The sequence below is a fragment of the Amblyraja radiata genome, chromosome 1 (genome assembly GCF_010909765.2).
Source record: "Amblyraja radiata isolate CabotCenter1 chromosome 1, sAmbRad1.1.pri, whole genome shotgun sequence".
Taxonomy (NCBI): Eukaryota; Metazoa; Chordata; class Chondrichthyes; order Rajiformes; family Rajidae; genus Amblyraja; species Amblyraja radiata.
This window is the reverse complement of record NC_045956.1, coordinates 14,623,824-14,651,793: the sequence shown is the minus strand read 5'-3', so window position 1 is coordinate 14,651,793 and position 27,970 is coordinate 14,623,824. Positions and strand designations below refer to the sequence as shown.

The following is a 27,970-nucleotide window of genomic DNA, read 5'->3' as shown; positions in this document are numbered from 1 at the left end:
GTTTATTTGAATTGGCAAAAATGATGAAGATTATTAATAACTTTTCCTTCTAAAAACATCTGACTATGATATTCTTGATGATACCTTGGTTTGTATCAGGTTATAATTTTCATGTTTGCATTTTTCTGTACTGAGTGTGCCAAGGCTGGGTCACCCACTCTGGGTGTATTTGATAATCATAGATGTATGGCTTGGATGTCATCTCACACAGGCAGGCACAGTTTGCCAGTTGGAAGTGAGGACCTTGTACATTTCGAGGATTGATACGAGAGAGAGTTCTCAGTAGCCGTTCCACTGCCAAGGTTTCTGTAAAGGGGGAAAAAAAGAAACTTTAGACCAGATTTAAGAAACATCTTAAGGAACAATTTGAGGGAGAAGAGTATGTCAAAGGAGAGTGAGTGTATTTCCAGAACTTAATCTTGACAATTGAAAACAAGCCTGCCAAAATATCAGTGTGGTAAGGGGACTATAGCATTGTTTGACGTCTGGACCAATGACCCAGTGATACGAGTTCAAATCCTACAATGGTAGCTGGGGAATTTTAATTCAAGTTATTTAATAAGCAATGAATTTGAGAGAGAAAAAGCTGACTACAGTAATAGTAACCATGAAGTTGGATTTGTTCAGGGCTGGCTAATGTATGACCCCAGACAATATGGGTAGGGAGAAACATCATGCTCATTTAGAAGATCTTTAGCAACAGAAAATTCTGTGATACACATTAAATAAATATAGGCAGCGTTACAGAGCTGAATGTAATCTGGCTTGATAACAAAATTGAGACTTAATTCAAGCGGTAGGATACCAAAGTCGAGAATAACATGCACAGTTAAATGGGATTTCATTTGTAATTTTGATGTCACACAGATATTAACTGATGACACATCCCTTTGACCCATCACGTCCATGCTGATCATTGAGCACCGATATACACTAATATGACAATAATGAACCTAATATGCTATCCCATTTTATTTTCCACACATTTTCGTTAACTTTATCCCCACAACATCACAGCCAGATTCTACCACTCATCAATATACATCGGGCAAATTAGCCGACAGATCTGCACGTCCTTGAGATGCAGAAGGACTTGGACACGGTGGGCTGAGAAGTGACGGGTGGAATATAGTGTAGCAAAGTGTGGAGTCATGCATTTTGGTAGTAGGAATAAAGTTGACTAAATAGTAGACTATTTTCTAAATGGGGAGAGAATCCAGAAATCAGAGGTCCAAAGGCACTTGGGAATGCTGGTGCAGGATTCCCAAAAAGTGAATCTGCAAGTCGAATCGATAGTAAAGAAGGCATACTCATTTATTTCAAGAGGGCTAGAATACAAAAACAAGGATGTAATGCTGAGTCTCTATTTTAAGGTGCTGGTCAGGCTGCATTTGGAGTATTTGTGAGCAATTTTGGGCACATATCTGAGGAAGGATGTGCTGGCCCTGGAGAGGGTCAAGAGGAGGTTTACAAGAAAGATCCCAGGAATGAGTGGGTTGACATGATGAGCGTTTGATGGCACTGGGCCTGTACTCTCTGGAGTTTAGAAGAATCAGGGGGGACTTCATTGAAACGTACCGAATAGTGAAAGGCTTGGATAGTGGTTGTGTAGAGGATGTTTCCACTAATGGGAGTCTAGGACTAGAGCACATTCCTTTAGGAAGGAGATGAGGGGGAATTAATTTTGTCAGGGGGCGGTGAATCTGTGAAATTCTTTGCTACAGAAGGCTGTGGAGGCCAAGTCAATGGAAGCTTTTTCACACAAAGGGTGGTGGGGGTATGTAACAAGCTGCCAGAGGAGGTAGTTGAGGCTGGGACTATCCCAAAGTTTAAGAAACAGTTAAGACAGGTGCATGGATAGGACAGGTTTGGAGGGATATGGACCAAACATGGGCAGGTGGGACTAGTTTAGATGGGACTTGTTGGCCGGTGTGGACAAGTTGGGCCGAAGGGCCTGTTTCCACGCTGTATCACCCTATAACTAAAAGAGAAAATGGTGGAAGTATAACAGGTCAAAACAGAAGAAAATGAAACGGGGTCAACAGCTCAATCCATGGACTGATCATCTGAATCTTAAAAAACAAATATTGGGGAACCATTCTTCCCACAGCATATGGACAGCTGGTGGACACAGAGTCTACTAACGTGAAGTATTCCTGGATAAATACATAAAAACGACTCATTTACAGGGTTATGCAGAAAGAGCTGGGGAGTGTGAGCAACCTGGCACAGTCAAGGTGGACTACCTTGTCTCTATGTTACGAGTTTAAATTTCCTACGAATAGCTGATAGCAATGAACAAATAACGGAAACTCAAACAACGTTCCACGATTCTGTACAATTTTGTTACTGTTAGATTTGTACAATTTGATGGCTGTGAGAGTAATGTGTAAAACATTTTGCAGCTTGGAGGCAAGAGTGGCATTGAAGGATGTAAGTGTTGTACTGCCGCTAAGTATTGTTTGCCCACAATTAGAGCAATTTTTGTAAATACAGTGGCTTGCAAAAGTATTCATACTCCTTGAACTTTTCCACATTTTGTCACGTTACAACCACAAACGTAAATGTATTTTATTGGGATTTTATGTGATAGACCAACACAAAGTGGCGCATAATTGTGAAGTGGAAGGAAAATGATACATGGTTTTCAAATTTTTTTACAAATTAAATACTGAAAAGTGTGGTGTGCAAAAGTATTCAGCCCCCTTTACTCTGATACCCCTAAATAAAATCCAGTGCAACCAATTGCCTTCAGAAGTCACCTAATTAGTAAATAGAGTCCACTTGTGTGTAATCTAATCTCAGTATAAATACAGCTGTTCTGTGAAGGCCTCAGAGGTTTGTTAGAGAACATTAGTGAACAAACAGCATCATGAAGCCCAAGGAACACACCAGACAGGTCAGGGATAAAGTTGTGGAGAAGTTTAAAGCAGGGTTAGGTTATAAAAAAATATCCCAAGCTTTGAACATCTCACGGAGCACTGTTCAATCCATCATCCGAAAATGGAAAGAGTATGGCACAACTGCAAACCTACCAAGACATGGCCGTCCACCTAAACTGACAGGCTGGGCAAGAAGAGCATTGATCAGAGAAGCAGCCAAGAGGCCCATGGTAACTCTGGAGGAGCTGCAGAGATCCACAGCTCAGGTGGGAGAATCTGTCCACAGGACAACTATTAGTCGTGCACTCCACAAATCGGGCCTTTATGGAAGAGTGGCAAGAAGAAAGCCATTGTTGAAAAAAAGCCATAAGAAGTCCAGTTTGCAGTTTGCCACAAGCCATGAGGGGGACACAGCAAACATGTGGAGGAAGGTGCTCTGGTCAGATGAGACCAAAATTGAAGTTTTTGGCCTAAATGCAAAACGCTATGTGTGGCGGAAAACTAACACTGCACATCACCCTGAACACACCATCCCCACTGTGAAACATGGTGGTGGCAGCATCATGCTGTGGGGATGCTTTTCTTCAGCAGGGACAGGGTAGCTGGTCAGAGTTGATGGGAAGATGGATGGAGCCAAATACAGGGCAATCTTGGAAGAAAACCTGTTAGAGTCTGCAAAAGACTTGAGACTGGGGCGGAGGTTCACCTTCCAGCAGGACAACGACCCTAAACATACAGCCAGAGCTACAATGGAGTGGTTTAGATCAAAGCATATTCATGTGTTAGAATGGCCCAGTCAAAGTCCAGACCTAAATGCAATTGAGAATCTCTGGCAAGACTTGAAAATTGCTGTTCACAGACGCTCTCCATCCAATCTGACTGAGCTTGAGCTATTTTGCAAAGAAGAATGGGCAAAAATGTCAGTCTCTAGATGTGCAAAGCTGGTAGAGACATACCCCAAAAGACTTGCAGCTGTAATTGCAGCGAAAGGTGGTTCTACAAAGTATTGACTCATGGGGGCTGAATACTTTTGCACGCCACACTTTTCAGTTTTTTATTTGTAAAAAAAATTGAAAACCATGTACCATTTTCCTTCCACTTCACAATTATGCACCACTTTGTGTTGGTCTTTCACATAAAATCCCAATAAAATACATTTACGTATGTGGTTGTAACGTGACAAAATGTGGAAAAGCTCAAGGGGTATGAATACTTTTGCAAGCCACTGTAGATAAGAATAGAGAAGCACCGGCTGGTACAGCTGGTGGGGGCAGAAGGGCAAATAGACTGCCTCAGCCCTGTACACGACATCCCACAACGTCTTGCACACTGTTCCTATTTCTACTAAGTTCACTGTTCAAAGTCTGAGGAAGGATTCCGACCTGAAACGTTATCTAAGCATGTTCTCCTGGGTACACAAAAATGCTGGAGAAACTCAGCGGGTACAGCAGCATCTATGGAGCGAAGGAAATAGGCAACGTTTCGGGCCGAAACCCTTTTAGGTTGCAAAGCCACTAAAGACAGCGAGTCGTGACCTCTCCCTCCTCCATCTTGCAGAGACTGAGCCACACCCACATTTCCCAGTATTATAACCCCTCCCCCCCACCGGAAAATGTGTGGTTTTCATGGAGTGATTGACAGGAGAGAGATTCTCAACATTTCTTTTAAAACTAATAACACTTTTATTTTTCATTGATGGGAAGAATTCTCTGCACCTGCTCAGCGGAGGAGGACTGAGTAAGATGGCCAAAAATCACAGCCGTAAGTGGAAGCGTTTTATCTAAAATCAATATACAGTGCAAACAGGAAGTAAGTGCATTTACAGTAGTGCCTTTTAACTTCAAGCCAAAGCACCCAAGCCACCATTTGCAGTAAGTAGTGCCTTTCAACCTCATGCCACCATTTGCAGTAAGTGGCGCCTTTCAACTTCAAGCCAATGCACCCATGCCACCATTTGCAGTAAGTAGTGGCTTTCAACTTCAAACCACACCCAAGCCACACCCAAGCCACCATTAGCAGTAAGAGGTGCCTTTCAACTTCAAGCCACACCCAAGCCACCATTTGCAGTAAGTAGTGCCTTTCAACTTCAAGCCAAAGCAACCAAGCCACCATTTGCAGTAATAATGCCTTTCAACTTCATGCCACCATTAGCAGTAAATAGTGCCTTTCAACTTCAAGCCAATGCACCCAAGCAACCATTTGCAGTAAGTAGTGCCTTTCAACTTCAAACCAAAGCTCCCGCCACCACTTGCAGTAAGCAGTGCCTTTCAACTTCAAACCAAAGCTCCCAAGCCACCACTTGCAGTAAATAGTGCCTTTCAACTTCAAGCCACAATTTGCAGTAAGTAGTGCCTTTCAACTTCAAGCCAAATCACCCAAGCTACCATCTGCAGTAAGTGGTGCCTTTCAACTTCAAGCCACACCCACGCCCCCATTTGCAGTAAGTAATGCATTTTAACTTCAAGCCATTGCACCCAAGCTACCATCTGCAGTAAGTGGTGCCTTTCAACTTCAAGCCACACCCACGCCCCCATTTGCAGTAAGTAGTGCCTTTCAACTTCATGCCACCATTTGCAGTGTGGTGTCTTTCAACTTCAAGCCACACCCAAGCTACCATTTGCAGTAAGTAGTGCCTTTCAACTTCAAGCCAAAGCAACCAAGCCACCATTCGCAGTAATAGTGCCTTTCAACTTCAAGCCAAAGCTCCCAAGCCTCCATTTGCAGTAAGTAGTGCCTTTCAACTTCAAGTCAAAGCTCCCAAGCCACCATTTGCAGTAAGTGGTGTCTTTCAACTTCAAGCCACACCCAAGCCATCATTTGCAGTAAGTAGTGTCTTTCAACTTCAAGCCACACCCAAGCCACCATTTGCAGTAAGTAGTGCCTTTCAACTTCATGCCACCATTTGCAGTAAGTAGTGCCTTTCAATTTCAAGACACACCCAAGCCAAGCCAACCAGGGAGGGGGGAGGAGGAGGAGGAGGAGGAGGGGGGGGGGGGGGGTTCTGGAGCGCTAGTATGAACCATTTTAGAACCAATAGACTTTTTTTTGCAAGCTTTAGAACCAATAGTCATTTTTTTGCCAGCTTTAGAACCAATAGACATTTTTTGCAAGCTTTAGAACCAATAGACATTTTTTGCAAGCTTTAGAACCAATAGACTTTTTTTGCAAGCTTTAGAACCAATAGACACTTTTTGCAAGCTTTAGAACCAGTAGTAATTTTTTTGCAAGCTTTAGAACCAATAGATATTTTTTGCAAGCTTTAGAACCAATAGACTTTTTTTGCAAGCTTTAGAACCAATAGACATATTTTTGCCAGCTTTAGAACCTATAGACATATTTTTGCCAGCTTTAGAACCAATAGACATATTTTTGCAAGCTTTAGAACCAATAGACATATTTTTGCAAGCATTAGAACCAATAGAGACACGTTTTGCAAGCTTTAGAACCAATGGACATTTTTTTGCAAGCTTTAGAACCAATAGACATTTTTTGCAAGCTTTAGAACCAATAGACATTGTTTTGCAAGCTTTAGAACCAATAGACATTTTTTTGCAAGCTTTAGAACCAATAGACACATTCTGCAAGCATTTTAGAACCACTAAGGGCACTTACATTTGAGTTGACATGTGTTCAGTGTTATTCACAGCTCAGAGAAACATGACCCTCTGCCTTCCTCCATCTTGAAGAGACTGTGTGGCACACCACTTCCTGATTTTATAGTCCCTCCCCCCTGCCGCCAGCGGGGGCAGCAGAGAGAATGGGGAATTTTGTAAAAGCATTAATATCTCTGTCATTTTTAATCGACGGGTAAAATCCTCGGCACACATGCGGCGGAGGGGGGCTCTGAGCAAGGTGGCCAAAAATGACGGCCGTAGGTGGCGGCGTTCTCTCGGAAATCGCAGCACAGATGGCCAAAACCGGTCAAGAACAGACTTTTAGTAATACAGATTGTGCCCTGAATTCATTCTCAACAACTAATGGTCTGAAGAAGGGTCTCGACCCGAAACGTCACCCATTCCTTCTCTCCAGAGATGCTGCCTGTCCCGCTGAGTTACTCCAGCTTTTTGTGTCTACCTTCGATTTAAACCAACATCTGCAGTTCTTTCCTACACATGTTATTTTATATTTATTTTGTGACATAGAAGGTGTCTATTTGATCTTCAGGTCTATACCAGTTTTGATAATAATCCCATCAATCCCATGACCCCCATTTGTTTCCTTGTAAATGATTCTGTCCCACATGCCGTCAGCTCCACTCTGATTCACCCACCAACACCCTGCACATATTACAATATCCAACCAACCTACTAATCAGCACGAGCTGTGGGAGAAAGCTGAAGTAGCCAGGAGTGTCACAGTCACAATGCAAACTCCACACCAACTGCACTGGAGTTAGGACTGAATGCAGATTGTTGGAACAGTAACATCTGCTGCACTGTTATGCCACCCTGTTGTAGAGCGGCTTCAGTACATTTTGTATTACATCTGTAGTCAATAGAATGATACAATTGAAGAAATTTGCGAGGCAGGGTACTTTATACTGAAGCTTCCATTTAACTTTAACACCACGGAGCCTGGGATCTCTCGCCGAGATCGCCAGTGGTGGAGCTCCGTCCAGCGCGGCATGTTGGCTTCGGAAGCCGCGGTCTCCGGTAAGGAAGCGGCCGTTCCAGGTATCCCAAGCCGCTGAGAGGGTTCTCCTGACACCGGAGCACCATCACCTGGCAAGAAGGGCCTGAAACATCGGGCCCCGTAGCGGCGACTGTGGAGGCCTCAATAGGCCCGACTATGGGTGGACATGGGGATGGGGACTAGACTTTGTGTCTTCCCTCACAGAGGGGACCATTGTGCGGGGATGTTTTTATGTTTATTGTTAAATTCCTTTATAATGTTATGTTGTATTCTTATTAATGTGCTGCAATGGCAACTCGAATTTCACTGCACCAATTGGTGTATGTGACAATGAATGAACGTTTGAACCTTTGGTTTACAAATTGAGGATATGTATCTGAGTATCAGAAACTGCATTCGAGCACCAACTCTCACCACTCAAGACATGAGGGGGTTAGTTTAAGTTGGCATAGACATTGTGGGCCAAAGGACCTGGTCCCATGCTGTACCGTTCAATGTTCGATATTTTGTAACTCCTTAAATCCTATTCATAAATACGAAGGTTTTCACTTAAGGTTTTACAATTATATATCTGATCATAGCTCAGTATTCTGCTTTGTGTTCAAAATTATGCAAACATAAGGGAGAATAGACAGAACTATTATTTTGCCAACAGATAAGAAACCCTGGAATGTAGACTGAGCACGACAAGATTGAAATAACAGATTCACAACAGGTAACAAGGAAAACATCTTCACAAAGAGAAATGCAGGGCTGTGGGATTACTTTTCTAGAATTAATTGTTGAGCCATAAACGACATCAAGGTTTGATGGATGAGAGAGAAGGGAGTAAATCAATTAGTTGCCCACAAGGCAGATAAAGGCCTGTACTAATTGGATGGGCAGCACAGTGTTTTTCTTTAATTGCAGCTTCTGTACTTGTCTTATGAACTGTTCCACTTGCACAAGAATCTCTCATTCTCAACTAAGATAATTGAGATGGTCACTTTGGTGATAAAATCTCAAAGCTGAGGCGAAGAAAACAAAACAAATCTGAAAGCCATTTATAACCTTGCCAAGAAAGGTCCATCCATACAGGTGTGCAGGAGTAGGCCATTTGGCCCTTCGAGCCATTCAATGGGATGATCATCCCCAATCAGTACCCCGTTCCTGCCTTCTCCCCATATCCCCTGACTCCGCTATTTTTAAGAGCCCTATCTAGCTCTCTCTTGAAAGCATCCAGAGAACCGGCCTCCACCGCCCTCTGAGGCAGAGAATTCCACAGACTCACTACTCTGTGTGAGAAAAAGTGTTTCCTCGTCTCGGTTCTAAATGGCTTACTCCTTATTCTTAAACTGTGGCCCCTGGTTCTGGACTCCCCCAACATTGGGAACATGTTTCCCGCCTATAGCGTGTCCAGACTCTTAATAATCTTATATGTTTCAACGAAGTGTCCTCTCATCCTTCGAAACTCCCTGGTTTCCTTCCTATCATATTTAAATGACTCATCTTTCTTAAATAGAAGAATCGTATGCAAAGATGTTCAACCTAAAGGAATATTTCTGAATCAAGTGATTACATTTCAAGCATCTGCACTGTTCTCACCTATAATCTTACAGAAAACTGGGAAGCAAGTCATGTGCTCAGAGGAATTTCTCTTTCCATCATGCCATTATTTTCATCATTGCTTCTAATTTGCATGCATTTGTTGTGAAAATTCTGTGCGTGTTCAGTATTAGTTTCCTTGGTTTATCTGGCATGCTGTCCTCTTCTGCTATGATAAATATCCATGCTAAGCAGTTAGTATCTGGCGCTATTTTGTTTCATGTTAATGTCATCAGCAGTTTTCATCGGGGTGATGTGGTTCCTGGCATTTTCAAAATAACTGTTGTTGGAGGAAGCTTTTCAGGAGGTGCTGGTTGGAATCTGGAGCACACTGCCTTAATGGGTGACGGAACCACTCTCGTAAAATTTAAATGTCCAGTGGAACATTTTGAATTGTTAAATCAGAAGGCTACGGACCAAATGCGGGTACATGGATTCAGCAGAGATAAATACTTGATGGCTGGCCAGTAGATGATGGGATAAAAGAGCCTGTTTATGTGCTGTACAACTCTATGAATAATCTTAACATAAATCTGATTAAACGTTAATGTTAGTGTAAGATAAAACACCTACAACACAAGCTAGCTTAAAGTTATTACTCATGGTTTCCAACTGATAATAACTTGCCTTCATTTTTAGCTTTCTGCAACCAGTGGTTAATTGAAGTTATGTATTGGCACTTGACAAATCTGGACAGCGCCTAATAATGAAGAACAGACATGAATGATAAACCATGAATGAAACAACTTTAACCACAAACAAAATGACATTTATTGTCACTGAAGAGCCTCCATGAACTTTACTCCACTTTTTCACGTTGTAACATCGAGAAATGTATCAGCAGTTTACGGCCAACAGCAATCCGGTTACTTTGTTTAAACTATATTAATTGAAGGTGGATGATAGCTGTTGCAAACATCCCACAGAAACAAACCAGGAGGCAAAGGAATGAAAGAGGGTTTGTCCTGGAGCGCCCTCTTGTGTCTAATCACTGTATGCTTTTGAAAGTAACAAGTAATGTAATGTAAGGTACACAAAATTGCTGGGGAAACTCAGCGGGTGCAGCAGCATCTATGGAGCGAAGGAAATAGGCGACGTTTCGGGCCGAAACCCTTCTTCAGACTCGTTTCTTCAGTCTGAAGAAGGGTTTCGGCCCGAAACGTCGCCTATTTCCTTCGCTCCATAGATGCTGCTGCACCCGCTGAGTTTCCCCAGCAATTTTGTGTACCTTCGATATTCCAGCATCTGCAGTTCCCTTTTGAACAAGTAATGTAATGTATACATTCACAAAAAATGTAGTCATATCATTGAAGGTACATTTGACATTAGGATATTGTTCACATTTCCAGCCATGGTACAACTCTGTACTCTGCATATGTTGTAAACTAGGAAAATAATTGTCCATATTAATTTTTACTCAGAAATGTCTTCAATTAGTCATTGACTGTTCAGTGCATATAAATCACTTCGCTTCCTGACATTAAGTAAATGGCCTCTCAGATCAGAAAACTGCACCTTACATGAATGTGTTTCAAAAAATCTTGAAGATTTAATTTGTCCCTGTCTATTGTGACACTAAAATGCCAAGATCATAGGAGGTGGAAGTGTGAACTCTTAGCCACAGCAACCAAGGAGGCAATCTAGTTACTGCTGGGTTCACAAGCACCTTCCCACTTCTCTGCAGGATCTGGTTTAACTCTTTCATTGACATTCTCCCTGATTTCTTCCAATGAAATCCGTCTCCCACCTTCACTCATCTTCCTTATCTCGCACCCTCTGCCTTCCTACCCTTCCCCATTTTCTAAAGAACAATACTCATTTACATTCTTTCACCCACTCTCGCTCCTCTGTGGCTGAGGTCCTCCCCTCCATAGGTGTCACATGACACCAACCTGATATTCCCAGCATTATTGTGAAAAAGCCTTGGAGAAGGTGTTTCTATTTGAGAACAGCAGCTATACCATTGTATTGTTGAACCGCTTGCTTGTCCTTCTGAAGCAGTCTATTCTAACTACAATTTCTTGCCCTTTTTCTACCCCATGTATTATTTTTCTTCTAACCTTATTACATACGTAAACTGATGTCTTTTATTCTAATTTACAGTATGTATTTGTAAACCGGTATAAAGTTCACTAAATCATATTTGAAATATTAACAAGAAAAGACCATATAGTCAATCAAGAAATCCACCTTATCCATTATAACATTCAATTATCTTCTCGTACCCAGCCACAAAAGTGACTGGCAAGCACAATGCAAAATTCAAATCAAATCAGTGCCAACCTCTGCATTCTAACATTAGACCTTACTTATGACCTGAGACACGAATGGTGTTTCGGGAACAATGGTCATATTATGGTAAAATTCCTGACTTTGAGGGTGAATACCTTGGGTCCAAATTCAATTTAAATAAGGCAAGTGATCTGAAGAAAAGGTTCTCTAGAATGGACGCAGAAAATTGGCTATAAGATCAATACATGACAAATTCTAGGTATTTCATCAAAAACTAGAGAATGCAAAGTGGCAAAGGATGGTAGTTGTTGGGGGCAGCGCTGCGACACAGCTGGTAGAGCTACAGAGTTACAGCACCGGAAACAGATTTTAGATCCTGACCTCGGGTGCTGTCTGTGTGGAGCTTGCACATCTTCCTATGACCACGTATGTTTCCGCCGGATGCTCTGGTTTCCTTCCACATCCCAAAGACGTGCAGGTTTGTCGGCTGATTGGCCTCCAAATGTTGGAGTCAATAATAATGACTTCCTAAAGGGGCTGTCCCACTGCGGCGACCTAATCCGCGACCTTCACGTCACTCACTCGACCTCCGCGCGGCCCCCGCTTCTGGTTTGGTCATGCTCGCCGCATGCAGGCGCATGCTGGTGGGACCGGCCCACCCACCCTTAAATCTTCTGGCCCCAGACCCAATCCCACAGCAAAAAGTAAATTTATCAGTGATCCTTTGATGAATCTGTGCACTGGATATTGGTTTGCGCTACCACTGTTCTAAGGATATAAGAATTACGATACAATATAATAGAATATTTATCCCAGGAGGGAAATTGATCTACCATCTGTCATAAAAACACAAAGCACACGGAACATGAAATTAAAGTGATGAGTGGAAAGGATTGGGGATGTGCAAAGATTGGGGAGGTGGGGGGGGGGGGGGGGGGGGGATCAGTCTACCCCACGACAGAAGGGAGAGGAGTTGTACAGTTTGATAGCCACAGGGAAGAAGGATCTCCTCCTTCTCCTCCAGAAGCAGGAAAAAGTCACTTGGCGTCATTCACAGTCCTCCTCCACATTGCCATCCGACACCAATCTCAGATTCCTTAATTTTCTTGATAATCATGAATAACTGAGTTTCCACAGCAGGGTGGTTATTAATTTTGATCTGTGCCTTGAGCGGCTGACCCCTTTTATTGATACTGTGACCTCTGGCTGTGTCCTCTCAGTTGTGGAAGTAACATTGCTGGAGATTTCATTCAGATCATGCTCTCAAGTTTAGAAGAATGAGCGATGGTCTTCTGATGCCATCCCAGGAATCAATCAGGTGAACAACCGCTGCATCCTTTATCACAAATGTATATTAATATTGTGGATGTGAGCCCAACATGCATTATGCGGTTGGAGCAAGACATCTCCGTGGACAGTAAGCTTTGTGTATTGTACAAACATTAGTGGGTTGCTGACTGTTGCGCAGAATGTTCAGGCTGTCAGATTTAACTCTGTCTGCTGAAAGCTGCTGGATCATCCTTAAGACTTTGACCCTCTTGTCAAGAACATATGCTTGACACTTTAAGAAACATTTAGACAGGTACATGGATAGGATAGGTTTAGAGGGATATGGGTCAAGCACGGGCAGGTGGGACTAGTGTGGATTGGGCATGTTGGTCGGTGTAGACAAGTTGGCCTGTTCCCACGCTTTATGGCTCTATGTACATACAGTAATCATCATCATCATCATCATCATTGTTGAAAACGTCAACGGGCATGGTGCCTTACAATGCCATGTACGACAGTGATCGCAACTTCTCATCCGCCCTTTGACAGGTCTTGTTTTTGGTCCTGCTGGGGGTCCACAGCCCCCTCCTCACCTGGAGCAGGTAGCACACAACAACACCTCTCCCTCCATCACCATCCTCACCACCATCCAGAGACCAAACAGCCCTTCCGGCTGAGGCAGAGATTCATCTGTACCTCCTCTAGCCTTGTTCCTGAATTTAACACTTGCCATGTTTAACACTCATGTATGGTTGTTTGGACAATGGTGTCGAAGCGCCAGGTTGGGAAATTAACGTGGACAGCGAACGCCTCCCAAAATATGTAAAGCAGATCTTAACCCTCAATCATGTACAACATTGATCTTTGGCCAGTGTTGTTGCTCTGGAAGTCAATGCACCAGCCGACAGTCTGTCCCAAACTACATGCGATTGAAATTAAAAACTTCAGCAGCGAAACCCTAAATAAAGTCGTAGACTTGAAGAGTTGTACAGCAGGAAACAGGCTCATCAGCCCACAACAGCCGTGCTGGTCTGAAATAAACCATTGTCTTTTTATTTTAATAAGTCTGTGGCTGAAATAGAACAACCACACTTGGTGCCTGTAACTATAAGAGCACTTTGTTATACTGCATTTCACAATAATCAGTCAACCTGTGTTGCGTGGCTTATTTTCTACAGACAAGTTACAAAGTGTTATGGCAGAAACTTAAAAACAGGTTACCTGTCTGTTCCCAAGTCAGATATGTCATCAAGAAAGACGAAAATGATAAAAAATATAAACAAATACCGTCCATGCTAAAATAATGACTATCAAGAGTTATGTTACTTAAAATGCTTGGACGCTGGATGGCTCCTATAATAAAAGCTGCAACATTTGTCATTGGATGGCTACTTAGAGACGCAGTGTGGAAACAGGTCCTTCAGCCAACCATCGATCACCCGTACACTGGTTCTATGTCCTACACACTGGGGCAGTTTACAGAAACCAATTAACCTACAAACATTCCTCTTTAGAATGTGGGAGGAAACAGAAAGAGCCGGAGGAAAACCCACCGGGATCACAGGGAGAACGTGCGAACTTCGCACAGACAGCACCCGTAATCAGGATCAAACCAGGGTCTCCGGCGCTGCGCCACTGTGCTGCCTGCGTGTGTACAGGGATGGCCCTCACCAAAACCACTAAATACGTTTGTCATACTCATGTTCACTGAGTATAGAAGTTGGGATGTAATGTTAAAATTGTACAAGGCATTGGTGAGGCCAATTCTGGAGTATGGTGTACAATTTTGGTCGCCTAATTATAGGAAGGATGTCAACAAAATAGAGAGAGTACAGAGGAGATTTACTAGAATGTTGCCTGGGTTTCAGCAACTAAGTTACAGAGAAAGGTTGAACAAGTTAGGGCTTTATTCTTTGGAGCGCAGAAGGTTAAGGGGGGACTTGATAGAGGTCTTTAAAATGATGAGAGGGATAGACAGAGTTGACGTGGAAAAGCTTTTCCCACTGAGAGTAGGGAAGATTCAAACAAGGGGACATGACTTGAGAATTAAGGGACTGAAGTTTAGGGGTAACATGAGGGGGAACTTCTTTACTCAGAGAGTGGTAGCTGTGTGGAATGAGCTTCCAGTGAAGGTGGTGGAGGCAGGTTCGTTTTTATCATTTAAAAATAAATTGGATAGTTATATGGATGGGAAAGGAATGGAGGGTTATGGTCTGAGCGCAGGTATATGGGACTAGGGGAGATTATGTGTTCGGCACGGACTAGAAGGGTCGAGATGGCCTGTTTCCGTGCTGTAATTGTTATATGTTATTATATGTTATACTGACAAAAAGAAAACTGAAAATAATTTAAAATTCAGCAGTTCCGACATCATCTGCTCAGAAGGAAATGTCTGCTAACAATTAGCAGGTGGTGGAGCGGTAGAGCTGATGCCTTACAGCGCTTGCAGCGTCGGAGACCCGGGTTCGATCCCGACTTCGAAGGTTGTCTGTACTGAGTTTGTATGTTCTCCCTGTGACTTGCATGGGTTTACTCCGAGATCTTTTGCTTCCTCCCACACTCCAAAAACATACAGGTTTGTAGGTTAATTGGCTTGGTGCATGTGTAAATTGTCCCTTAGTGTGTGTAGGATAGTGTTAGTGTGCGGGGATCACTGGTCGGTGTGGACTCGATGGGCCGAAGGGCCTGTTTCTGCGCCGTATCTCTAAACTAAACCTAAAATTGTTTCTCTTTCCACAGATGCTGCCTGACTGCTGAGCATTTCCAGTATTTTCTCATTTAATTACAGATTTTACAGCATTGGCAGTTTTTTTCTGTTTCCCACCCAAAAATAATGTATTTCTTTATTAATGAGTAGTACTGTTTGTCACATTGGATCGATATGTGGCAGATAAACTTTCTGATCAAAGAGTCTTGGAAAAATATTAAAGGCATAAACAACGTCAAATACATGCATTAATAAAGAGGGTGGCGTGCCAGAGATAGTGAGAGCCACTGTGAAGGGTTTCGGCCAGAAACGTTGCCTATTTCCTTCGCTCCATAGATGCTGCTGTACCCGCTGAGTTTCTACAGCATTTTTGTCTACCTTGTGAAATACAAATTACTTCTCCAGCCTGGGGTGAATTCTGCTCCGATTTTTGACAGCAGGCAAAATAATTTCAAAAACACATTTACTTGGACAGGTTGAACACCCTCAGATCCAGAGCCTCTCTGGACTACAATAATGAAACGACAATACACCCCAACCCGCTCATGACACCCATCCCATGTGTCTAAAGCACCTTGGGATGTCAGAAACTTAAATAAAACAAATATAAAATGAAAACTCAATGTGAACGGAATGACCTTGCGGCCCACCCCTGACTCCCACCCTCTCTCCGGCCGTTTAAAGCCCTGTTTCCCAATCCCACTCCCGACTAGCGAATATCACCAGTGAGTCCTCCTTCAGCCACCGCACAGCACTGTCTTCAGGTCACTGCCCACTCCCTTGATCACTTCAAATGGAAAGTTTAAGTGATCAATTCTTACATTGTGAGCATCTAATTAACTCATAGAAACATAGAAAAATAGGAGCAGGAGTAGGCCCCTCGAGCCAGCACCGCCATTCAATATGATTATTGCTGATCATCGAAAATCAGTACCCTGTTCCTGCTTTTCCCCCAGACCCCTTGATTCCATTAGCCCCAAGAGCGAAATCTAATTCTCTCTTGAAAACATCCAATGAATTGGCCTCCACTGCCTTCTGTGGATGGGAATTCCACTAGATACCATACAATCATAACTGAGTTAGGTCCATCGAGTTACGGCTGCGGATCACCACACACAGACGGATCGCCGACTGCAACGCCATGGTCTTCATCGAAACATGGCTCAACGACAACGTCCCGGGCAACGCCATCGAGCTGGAGGGGCGCACTGTCTTCAGGGCCGACAGAACAGCGGAGGACTCCGGTAAGACCAAGGGCGGCGGACTGTGCATCTATGTGAACAACTCATGGTGTACGGACGTTGTTAGGATTGGTAGTCACTGCTCTGCTGACCTGGAATACCTGATGATAAAGTGAAGGCCCTTCTATCTGCCCAGGGAATTTACATTGATGGTTATCACTGCAGCCTATGTACCCCTGGACGCTAATGCCAGGCTAGCAATGGAAGAGCTGCAAGCTGCTATCAGCAAACAACTAACTGCACACCCAGAGGGGGCATTTATTGTTGCGGGTGATTTCAACCACTCCGACCTTAAAACTGTACTCCCCAGGTTCCATCGGCATGTTTCCTGCCCAACCAGAGGAAACAATATTCTGGACTTAGTATACACTAATATCACTGAAGCCTACAAAGCCGTCCCCCTCCCCCACCTTGGTTAGTCTGACCACCTCTCTTTGTTCCTGCTCCCCAAATACACACCTCTGATCAGACGTGTGAAACCTACCGTGAAGACAGTGAAGGTTTGGCCTGAGGGGGCAGTCTCTGTTTTACAGGAACAGTTTCACCAAACAGACTGGAGTCTGTTTGCCACCCAGGCCACCTTTAACTCCCAAGTGGACATCAACTCCTACACCTCAACCGTTTTGGACTATATAAAATTCTGCACTGATAACGTCACTACCCACAAAGAAATAAAGACCTTCCCTAACCAGAAGCCGTGGATGAGCAGGGAGGTCAGACTCCTGCTGAAGGCTCGCGATGCCGCTTTCAGATCTGGCAACGCTGAGGGATACAGCTCATCCAGGGCCAATCTGAAAAAGGGAATTAGGAATGCTAAACTCAATCACAAACGGCGGATTGAGGAGCATTTCCAAAACAACTCTGACCCCAGGCGCATGTGGCAAGGAATCAAATCCATTGCCGATTACCATAAAGTTAACACCCCCCCCCCCCCAGACAACGCCTCCCTTCCTGATGAGCTAAACCATTTCTATGCTCGCTTTGACCGGGACAACAAAACCCCAGCCATCAAAGCTGCCCCACCCCCGAATGAACAACCCCTCAGTCTCTCCACCTCTGCTGTACAAGATGCACTGAGCAAGGTGAATGAGCGCAAAGCTGTCGGCCCCGATGGCATCCCCGGGCGGGTGCTCTGGGCATGTGCTGGACAACTATCCCTGGTCTTCACTGACATTTTCAATCTGTCACTGGCCCAGGGTGTTGTCCCCACTTGCCTCAAGACATCAACCATCGTGCCAGTGCCCAAACAATCAGCCACAGGGAGCCTCAACGATTTCCGCCCAGTGGCACTCACCCCTGTCATTGCAAAGTGCTTTGAGCGGCTGATCTTGGCTCACCTCAAAGCCAGCCTCCGCCCCACACTGGACCCCCATCAGTTTGCCTACCGGACCAACAGGTCTACAGAGGACGCCATATCGGCGGCCCTACACTCTGCCCTGACCCACCTGGACAGCAATAACACCTACATCAGGTTGCTGTTCATTGATTTCAGCTCCGCCTTCAACACTGTCATCCCCGCCAGCTTGATCACCAAACTCAGCGGACTTGGCATCTCCACCTCCCTCTGCAATTGGACACTGGATTTCCTCACCAACAGACCACAGTCTGTTAGGGTCAACAACCTCACCTCCTCCACTATAACACTGAACACCGGCGTGCCACAGGGCTGTGTGCTCAGCCCTCTCCTCTACTCCCTCTTCACCCATGACTGCATCCCTAAGAATGGCTCCAACGCCATCATTAAATTTGCCGACGACACCACGGTGGTAGGACTGATTAGTGACAATGACGAGTCAGCCTACAGGGAGGAGGTCCAGCACCTGACAGCCTGGTGTTCCAACAATAACCTCGTCCTCAACTCCAAGAATATGAAGGAAATTATTGTTGACTTCAGGAAGAACAGGGGGCAGACATACCCCCATCCACATAAACGGGACTGAGGTGGAGCGCGTCTCCAACTACAAATTCCTCTGGGTACACATCTCGGAGGATCTGTCCTGGTCCCTCAACACCTCCAAGCTGATCAAAAAGGCGCAGCAGCGCCTTTACTTCCTGAGGAGGCTCAAGAAAGCTCACCTGTCCCCCCAGATCCTGACCAACTTTTACCGCTGTACCATCGAAAGCATCCTGACCACCTGCTTCACGGTATGGTACAGCAGTTGCACCGTAGCGTACAGGAAGGCACTACAACGGGTGGTGAAAACCGCTCAGTACATCATCGGTGCCCTGCTCCCTGCCATGGATGCCCTCCACCGAAAACGGTGTCTGAGACGGGCCGGGAAGATCATCAAAGACCCCTCCCACCCCAACCATGGACTGTTTGCCCTCCTCCCATCAGGGAGGCGGTACAGGAGCCTCAGGTCTCGTACTAGTAGGATGAGGAACAGCTTCTATAACAACACTATCACATTGCTGAACTCGGAGTCCCGCCGATAGATTTCTCCAGTCTCTCCATCCACATTGTTTGCTTATTCTGTATTTTTATTTCTATATTGCACTATTACTACGGACTGACGCTAAACTACATTTCGTTGTACCCATACTTGTATCTGAGCAATGACAATAAAGTTGAATTGAATTGAATACTCCGCCATTCAATCATGGCCGATCTATCTCTCCCTCCTAACCCCATTCTCCTGCCTTCTTCCCATAACCTATGACACCTGTACTATTCAAAAATCTATCTATCTCTGCCTTAAAAATATCCACTGACTTGGCCACCTTCTCTAGCAAATAATTCCATAGATTCACCACCCTCTGACTAAATAAATTTCTCCTCATCTCTTTCCTAAAAGAACATCCTTTAATTCTGAGGCTATGACCTCTAGTCCTAGACTCTCCCACTAGTGGAAACATCCTCTCCACATCCTCACAAAGCCTTTCACCATTTTGTACGTTTCAATGAGGTCCCCCCCTCTATCTTCTAAACTCCATCAAGTACAGGCCCAGTGCCTACTAACACTCATCATAGGTTAACCTACTCCTGGGATCATTCTCGTAAACCTCATCTGGACCCTCTCCAGAGCCAGCACAACCTTCCTCAGATGTGGTGCCCAAAATTGCTTGCGATATTCTAAATGTGGTCTTGCTAGCGCCTTATAGAGCTCAGAATTACATCCTTGTGTTTGTACACAAGCCCTCATGAAATAAATGCTAGCATTGCATTTGCACTCTTTTTAGATCTATTTAGATTTGAATTAATTCTGCAACAATAACCATGTTTTTCCTGTGTTTTACAATAAACTATCAAACACTATTAATTTTCACTTCTGACTGGTGTGTGAATGGGCAGTGTGTATCTGTCGTAGTAATAAATTGCTCTCACCTTGTAATATCAGTTACTTACTTGACTGATGTAGCTTTGCCTTGGAGTGTTACTTCTTGTTATATCCACTGATGCACTGATGGCACAGTCCATCATTCTGTTCACAGCCTGGCGATCTAAAGAGCCAAGATAAGTCATGTTGTCATAACCTCTGTCAAACATTCAATCTGAAAATGTCAGAGGTTTTCTGAAACAGAAAATAACAATGGTTTCCGTTGGCTCAGGCTCGGAGTCACAACTCTTTACCTTTTTCATTGGCAAACTTCATCCAGGCCTCTGCTACCATGACTGTGTTTGAGTTACTGAAGAGCGTCTGAAATGACGAACAGACTGCGATCACATCAGTCAATTTTTGTTGTTTCTGATGGGAATGAAAAGGAATACTGAAGAGAGATGCATCACGAGTCGGACAACTGCGCCCTGCGTACTCTGCTGAACAGCAATTACAAAATCACATCAAAGTTGTGAACAGAAATCAAAGCTCCTTTAGACACATGAGCAGCAGAGGAAAATATAAAGTTAGGAAAGGACCACGACAAAGCCAGAAAAGAAAGCTAATTGGTATTGACAAAGAAATTGTCCTATTGTTACAGTTATTACTAAAGATTGCTCCTCTTGTGATAAAGTCTAGGGGATAAATTAAATGGATTAGAGAAGAACTGGTGTAAAATGAGTTATTGATGGTCAATGCAGGCCAGGTGGGCTGAAGGCCAGTTTCCATGCTCTCTGATCTCTGCCTCTGTATCTACGACCAAGGTTTTGAAGTGAGCATTTCACTGGAAACTCTTAAAAAATAATTAATGCAATTGGGAAAATAGGGCAGAATATAGTTGACAACTTAGCACATCTAAAAGATGATGGAATCCCAGATCCGAACGGAATGTACTCATTTATTATGAATGAAATGACAGGAGAGCTGATAGAAACACTAGTATATATCTATAACGGTGGGAACAATGGCCACAATAAAAGATGAAAAAAGACCAATCCAACAGTTCCCGGTGACCTAGCAGTAAAGTGCAAACTTGCTTTATCTCTCCAATTTCCCTGCAACCCCTGAACCATATTAAACCTGGTGCAGGACAAATAACATCTTTAACTTATCTGGAGATGACTGGTTGCAATAAATAAGGGAGGTTAAGCTAATTTAGTCAAAAAATAAATTAAAAGTTTTGCTTTTTAATTATATAACATTGTTTTAAATGTTTGAAGTTATTTAAATGGTTTAGTTTAATTGATTGGAATGTTTTTAAATGGTTTCACTTTTAAAACGTTTGCTTGCATGCTTTTCTGATTGTTAAAGATGTTCACATATGTCATGGTATGTCAGACAGGTGCTTCCTTCATGAAGGGTCTTGCCAATTTTAATGGGGATGAATTTTGCAACTAAGTTCACAGTGATGAATCCTTAGAAAATGTGCTTCCAGTATCAATAATATTTAGAAACATAGAAACATAGAAAATAGGTGCAGGAGTAGGCCATTCGGCCCTTTGAGCCTGCACCGCCATTCAATATGATCATGGCTGATCATCCAACTCAGTATCCTGTACCTGCCTTCTCTCCATACCCCCTGATCCCTTTAGCCACAAGGGCCACATCTAACTTCCTCTTAAATATAGCCAATGGACTGGCCTCAACTACCTTCTGTGGCAGAGAATTCCAGAGATTCACCACTCTCTGTGTGAAAAATGTTTTCCTCATCTCGGTCCTAAAAGATTTCCCCCTTATCCTTATACTGTGACCCCTTGTTCTGGACTTCCCCAACATCGGGAACAATCTTCCTGCATCTAGCCTGTCCAACCCCTTAAGAATTTTGTAAGTTTCTATAAGATCCCCCCTCAATCCTCTAAATTCTAGCGAGTACAAACCGAGTCTATCCAGTCTTTCTTCATATGAAAGTCCTGACATCCCAGGAATCAGTCTGGTGAATCTTATCTGTACTCCCTCTATGGCAAGAATGTCTTTCCTCAGATTAGGAGACCAAAACTGTACGCAATACTCCAGGTGTGGTCTCACCAAGACCCTGTACAACTGCAGTAGAATCTCCCTGCTCCTATACTCAAATCCTTTTGCTATGAATGCTAACATACCATTCACCTTCTTCACTGCCTGCTGCACCTGCATGCCTACTTTTAATGACTGGTGTACCATGACACCCAGGTCTCGTTGCATCTCCCCCTTTCCTAATCGGCCACCATTCAGATAATAGTCTACTTTCCTGTTTTTGCCACCAAAGTGGATAACCTCACATTTATCCACATTATACTGCATCTGCCATGCATTTGCCCACTCACCCAGCCTATCCAAGTCACCTTGCAGCCTCCTAGCATCCTCCACACAGCTAACACTGCCCCCCAGCTTCGTGTCATCCGCAAACTTGGAGATGTTGCATTCAATTCCCTCGTCCAAATCATTAATATATATCGTAAATAGCTGGGGTCCCAGCACTGAGCCTTGCGGTACCCCATTAGTCACTGCCTGCCATTGTGAAAAGGACCCGTTTACTCCTACTCTTTGCCTCCTGTCTGCCAGCCAGTTCTCTATCCACATCAATACTGAACCCCCAATACCGTGTGCTTTAAGTTTGTATACTAATCTCTTATGTGGGACCTTGTCGAAAGCCTTCTGAAAGTTTAGTAAGCCTTTCATATTTTTAACTGCTTCAGTTATTTTAACTGCTTCATTTGCTGCCTGCCTAAATTCTGCTTATTTCACTTTATTAGACAGATTTCAGGCCTAAACAGCTATTAGATATAAAAATCACCAAACTACAAATACTTTGTTTACATACCTCTCTGGTTCTGTTACTATTTACTGCTGCCTGTGGAAGTGGATTAGATTTACACCATCCTGGTGACAGTCTGAGAACTTCTTCCCATTTATCTGCCAAAAGAAGAATAACTGTGTGTAAAAACCCTTTCCCTGTCAATGCACAGATCATTAGGTACTGATATTTCTTCAGAGTGCAGGCAGAAATCTAGAACAAAATAAGCATGTTGGAGATGTGGTGAACAGCCCCCATGCCTGAGTTACTTGATTCAAGGTACATGCAATATTGAGCCTCATTATTATTGAGCAGATGATCTGTGGACACCCAATAACCCAGGATGTTTACCATTACAAAGGTGTTCAAGTTTCAGCCAATTATGTCATCTGCGACCATTCTCTGCTAAGGTGTGTGTTCGAGAAAGGGCAACCAACATTAGTTTAGTTTAGTTTAGAGATACAGCACGGAAACAGGCCCTTCGGCCCACCGAGTCCACACCGACCAGCGATCCCTGAACATTAACACTATCCTACACACACTAGGGACAATTTAGAATCTTTACCGAAGCCAATTAACTTACAAACCTGTACGTCTTTGGAGGGTGGGTGGAATCCGGAGCAGCCGGGGAAAACCCATGTGGTCACGGGGAGAACGTACAAACTCCGTACAGACAGCACCCAGGGTCAGGATGGAACCTGGGTCTCTAGTGCTGTAAGGCAGCAACTCTATCAATGTGCCACCGTGCTGCCCTAGAACATGGCTGACAAAGAAAAGGGAGTCAAAGAGGAAGGAATAGGAGCCATCTGAGGAGGAATAGTAGCCAGAGGAGGAAATTGGGAAGATGTGATAAGCAAGGAGAGTGGAGAGCAGGGGTGAATGAGAGAAAGTAGGGATAGAAGAAAACATGACTTCTGGCAATTGGGATCCAGGAAAGCATTGAGCGCAATCTGGAATTTAGTGTCTGAGATAGGAGATACTGAAGTTATAATGGCCAGGAGGATTGTGCGTGGCTTGTGGGTCTTAGGAAGAGCAATCCTGCATTCAACATTCACATGGGAATTTCTTTAAATAAATCATTTATGGATGCACTCTGCAATAGCCAGTTTATAGCTGAATGTAAAACTAGGAGTGGAATTAATATTCCTGAACTCAGGCAGCATGCAATATTAAACAGGCCATTTCAAACAGTATTAGAATTGCTAAAGATTTAAAGGAACACATTTTATTCTGTCTTCACTAGTTAGTTTCAATGATATCAATAGTTTTCAAAAATGGGGTATGGAAGGCAACAGATAATCCATTGCCATCTAAACACAAGTGACTAAAGACAAACTAGGTCTGAAGAAGGGTTTCGGCCTGAAACGTTGCCTATTTCCTTCGCTCCATAGATGCTGCTGCACCCGCTGAGTTTCTCCAGCATTTTTGTCTAACTTGTAACTACAAATTGCTTTCTTCCTTGTGGCAGCTGCTGTACCTCTAATAATCAATGTGCACTCCTCACTTGCCATGTTAGAGGTTTAGGCATTCATTTTGGTCGCCCAATTATAGGAAGGATGTCAACAAAATAGAGAGAGTACAGAGGAGATTTACTAGAATGTTGCCTGGGTTTCAACAACTAAGTTACAGAGATAGGTTGAATAAGTTAGGTCTTTATTCTCTGGAGCGCAGAAGGTTAAGGGGGGACTTGATAGAGGTCTTTAAAATGATGAGAGGGATAGACAGAGTTGATGTGATCAAGCTTTTCCCTTTGAGAATAGGGAAGATTCAAACAAGAGGACATGACTTCAGAATTAAGGGACAGAAGTTTAGGGGTAACATGAGGGGGAACTTCTTTACTCAGAGAGTGGTAGCGGTGTGGAATGAGCTTCCAGTGGAAGTGGTGGCGGCAGGTTCGTTGGTATCATTTAAAAATAAATTGGATAGGCATATGGATGAGAAGGGAATGGAGGGTTATGGTATGAGTGCAGGCAGGTGGGACTAAGGGAAAAAAGTTGTTCGGCACGGACTTGTAGGGCCGAGATGGCCTGTTTCCGTGCTGTCATTGTTATATGGTTATATTATTTTGCAGCCAAAAATGGGCACTGGGTCATTTAATTTTAGATTTACCACACAATATAATGACTTGTATCATATTCAGTTAAGGTTACAGAATCGGTACTTATTTTGGATGTCACTGGACTTTTGCCTATCGATTCATTCGCCAAATCCTCTGCTGAAACATGCCACATATTAACGAGCTCTCTGTGTACCTCGTGATGGCAAGATGGATGCACCTTTAGCTGTGTTGTAGTGTCTTGGAATTTTATGAAGCCGAGTCACTAAAAATAACCTGAAAAAGATGACAAATTATAGTTTGTTCATTTTTCAGTTTAAGACTGGATACTCTTAATACTTGCACCCACAAAGTAATATAACATGCATACAAGCATATCAATTACAAGCAAAAATAGGTCACCTGACCACATGAGCTTACCCCAAATTTTAATAATATCTTGAAAGATTGGATAGCATGCAAAATAAAGCTTTTCACTGATCCTCGGTACATGTGACAACTATGAACCTAAACCTAATCTGCTTTGTATTCTCTCTTTTTCCAATTCAGATAAAGGTTCTTAACTTGAAATATTAACTCTGTATTCTTCTTCAAGCATTTTGTTTTCAGATTTCCGGCATCTGCAGTTCTATTCTATTATGGGGAACAAAGAAATGGCAGATGAGTTGAACAGGTACGTTGGATCTGTCTTCACTAAGGAAGACACAAGCAATCTTCCTGATATAGTAGTGGCCAGAGGATCTGGGATGACGGAGGAACTGAAGGAAATCCACATTGGGCAAGAAATTGTGTTGGGTAGACTGATGGGAGTGAAGGCTGATAAATCCCCAGGGCCTGATGGTCTGCATCCCAGGGTACTTAAGGAAGTGGCTCTAGAAATCATGGATGCATTGGTGATCATTTTCCAATGTTCTATAGACTCAGGATCAGTTCCTGTGGATTGGAGGGTAGCTAATGTTATCCCACTTTTTAAGAAAGGAGGGAGAGAGAAAACAGGGAATTATAGACCAGTTAGCCTGACATCGGTGGTGGGGAAGATGCTGGAGTCAATTATAAAAGATGAAATAGATGCACATTTGGATAGCAGTAACAGGATCGGTCCGAGTCAGCATGGATTTACGAAGGGGAAATGATGCTTGACTAATCTTCTAGCATTTTTTGAAGGATGTAACAAGGAAAATGGACAAGGGAGAGCCAGTGGATGTAGTGTACCTGGACTTTCAGAAAGCATTTGATAAGGTCCCACATAGGAGATTAGTGGGCAAAATTAGGGCACATGGTATTGGGGGTAGAGTGCTGACATGGATAGAAAATTGGTTGGCAGACAGGAAACAAAGTATAGGGATTAACGGGTCCCTTTCAGAATGGCAGGCAGTGACTAATGGGGTATCGCAAGACTTGGTGCTGGGACCGCAACTATTTACAATATATATTAATGAATTAGATGAAGGGATTACAAGTAACATTAGCAAATTTGCAGATGACACACAGCTGGGTGGCAGTGTGAACTGTGAGGATGTGAGGATGCTATGAGAATGCAGGGTGACTTGGACAGGTTGGGTGAGTGGGCAGATGCATGGCAGATGCAGTTTAATGTGGATAAATGTGAGGTTATCCACTTTGGTGGCAAAAACAGGAAGGCAGATTACTATCTAAATGGTATCTAGTTGGGAAAATGGGAAGTACAATGGGATCTGGTTGTCCTTGTTCATCAGTCAATGAAAGTAAGCATGCAGGTACAGCAGGCAGTGAAGAAAGCAAATGGTATGTTGGCCTTCATAACAAGAGGAGTTAATATAAGATTATTAAGGGTTTGGACACGCTAGAGGCAGGAAACATGTTCCCGATGTTGGGGGAGTCCAGAACCAGCGGCCACAGTTTAAGAATAACGGGTAAGCCATTTAGAACGGAGATGAGGAAACATTTTTTCACACATTGAGTTGTGAGTCTGTGGAATTCTCTTCCTCAGAGCGTGGTGGAGGCCGGTTCTCTGGATACTTTCAAGAGAGAGCTAGATAGGGCTCCTGAAGATAGCAAAGTCAGGGGATATGGGGAGGAGGCAGGATGCGTACTGATTGTGGATGATCAGCCATGATCACATTGAACGGCGGTGCGGGCTCAAAGGGCCAAATGGCCTACTCCTGCACCTATTGTCTATTGATCATTTGGCCTCGGAAATTCAGGAGGTCATCAGCAGATTATTGGATTACAAATAGCATCACATTCAAACCTTCTTGTGATTGTGCCTTTCAGGAAACACTGCTGGAGAGAAATTGGGACTGAATCAATAATTTCCACTGCTGGGGTAACATTTATTACTTCCAGCATCACACACATGGAAGTGAATTAGGGGAGAATTGTCTTGTTACTTCAAAGAGATTTAATTCTATATTAAGACAGTAGCGTTAATTGTGAAATATTCTTTAATTGAATTGTGCAAATTTGAAATACTTTTAATTCTACATCTCAATGTTTTTTTAAATTTCAAAGTCATGGCATTACATGTTGTTCAAATATTCATTCATGACAATGAAGATATCTCCAATATAGATTCACTGTGTACAGTGTAGTGGAAACTATTTCATATTTAAATTTACAGGATGACCCAAAATGTGTTTATCAGTCACAATGAATTGCTCCGATTTTGGATAATTTAAGACACGTGTTTAATTTGATTCATTTGCAAAGTTATCGGGATCTGCTATAGATAATTTACAATTATCCTTTAAAATCTCTATCGTTGTCTTGTCTAAAGAAAATAAGGGTTTCTGCTTTACTAAACAAATTGTGTGTCACTATCAGAATGCCTTTAACTAGTTTTAATTTTTTTTAAACAAATATATATTTTAAATGTTATATATATATATATTAGAGAATATATAGTATTAAATGTTATATGTTAAATAAAAATATATAGTATTAAATTCTGTTAATTATTAGTAAATATTCCTTACTCTGATGGATGGGGTTTATTCCGTCTGGTTGGGGAGTGTGGTCGGACCAGGTTCTGAGTTGGTTCATCCAGTTGCTTTTTTTTATATTCAGCTGAATAAGTAGTCACGCTTTTCAGTCCATTCTCATGTTCTTCTCTCCAGACAGCACTTGCTTTGTGCTTAATTTTCTCAAATTCCTCAGCATCTAAACAACAGAATGGCATTTGAAAGTGCTTGGTTTCCACCTGAGCAAAGGATTTCTTCAGATACTTTGGAGGGTAAGCAGAGCGGGATTGCAGATAGTTATTTGTCATCTTAAATATTCACTTGAGGAACAGAAACTT

At 43.1% G+C, this 27,970-nt stretch overlaps 1 protein-coding gene across 1 annotated transcript; it reads right to left on the bottom strand.

Annotated features, from left to right (window-relative positions):
* Nucleotides 1-109: 109 nt before the first annotated feature.
* On the bottom strand, nucleotides 110-27,970 carry c1h4orf51 (chromosome 1 C4orf51 homolog). The gene is made up of 7 exons (XM_033023557.1): nucleotides 27,648-27,970; nucleotides 24,890-24,969; nucleotides 22,665-22,756; nucleotides 20,119-20,233; nucleotides 19,894-19,988; nucleotides 9,726-9,798; nucleotides 110-306 (listed from the first exon to the last, which is right to left on the bottom strand). The coding sequence occupies exons 1-7, from the start codon at nucleotides 27,938-27,940 to the stop codon at nucleotides 110-112; spliced, it is 945 nt and encodes a 314-aa protein (XP_032879448.1). The 5' UTR covers nucleotides 27,941-27,970.

Bases quoted from the DNA above. Each gene is read 5' to 3' on its own strand.
- c1h4orf51 (XM_033023557.1), bottom strand. From the start codon at position 27,940: ATGACAAATAACTATCTGCAATCCCGCTCTGCTTACCCTCCAAAGTAT. The intron at 24,970-27,647 runs GTAAGGAATATT...CATCTTTTTCAG, and splicing joins AATAAACCCCATCCATCAGA to GTTATTTTTAGTGACTCGGC. The intron at 19,989-20,118 runs GTAAAGAGTTGT...TTGGCTCTTTAG, and splicing joins GAAGTTTGCCAATGAAAAAG to ATCGCCAGGCTGTGAACAGA.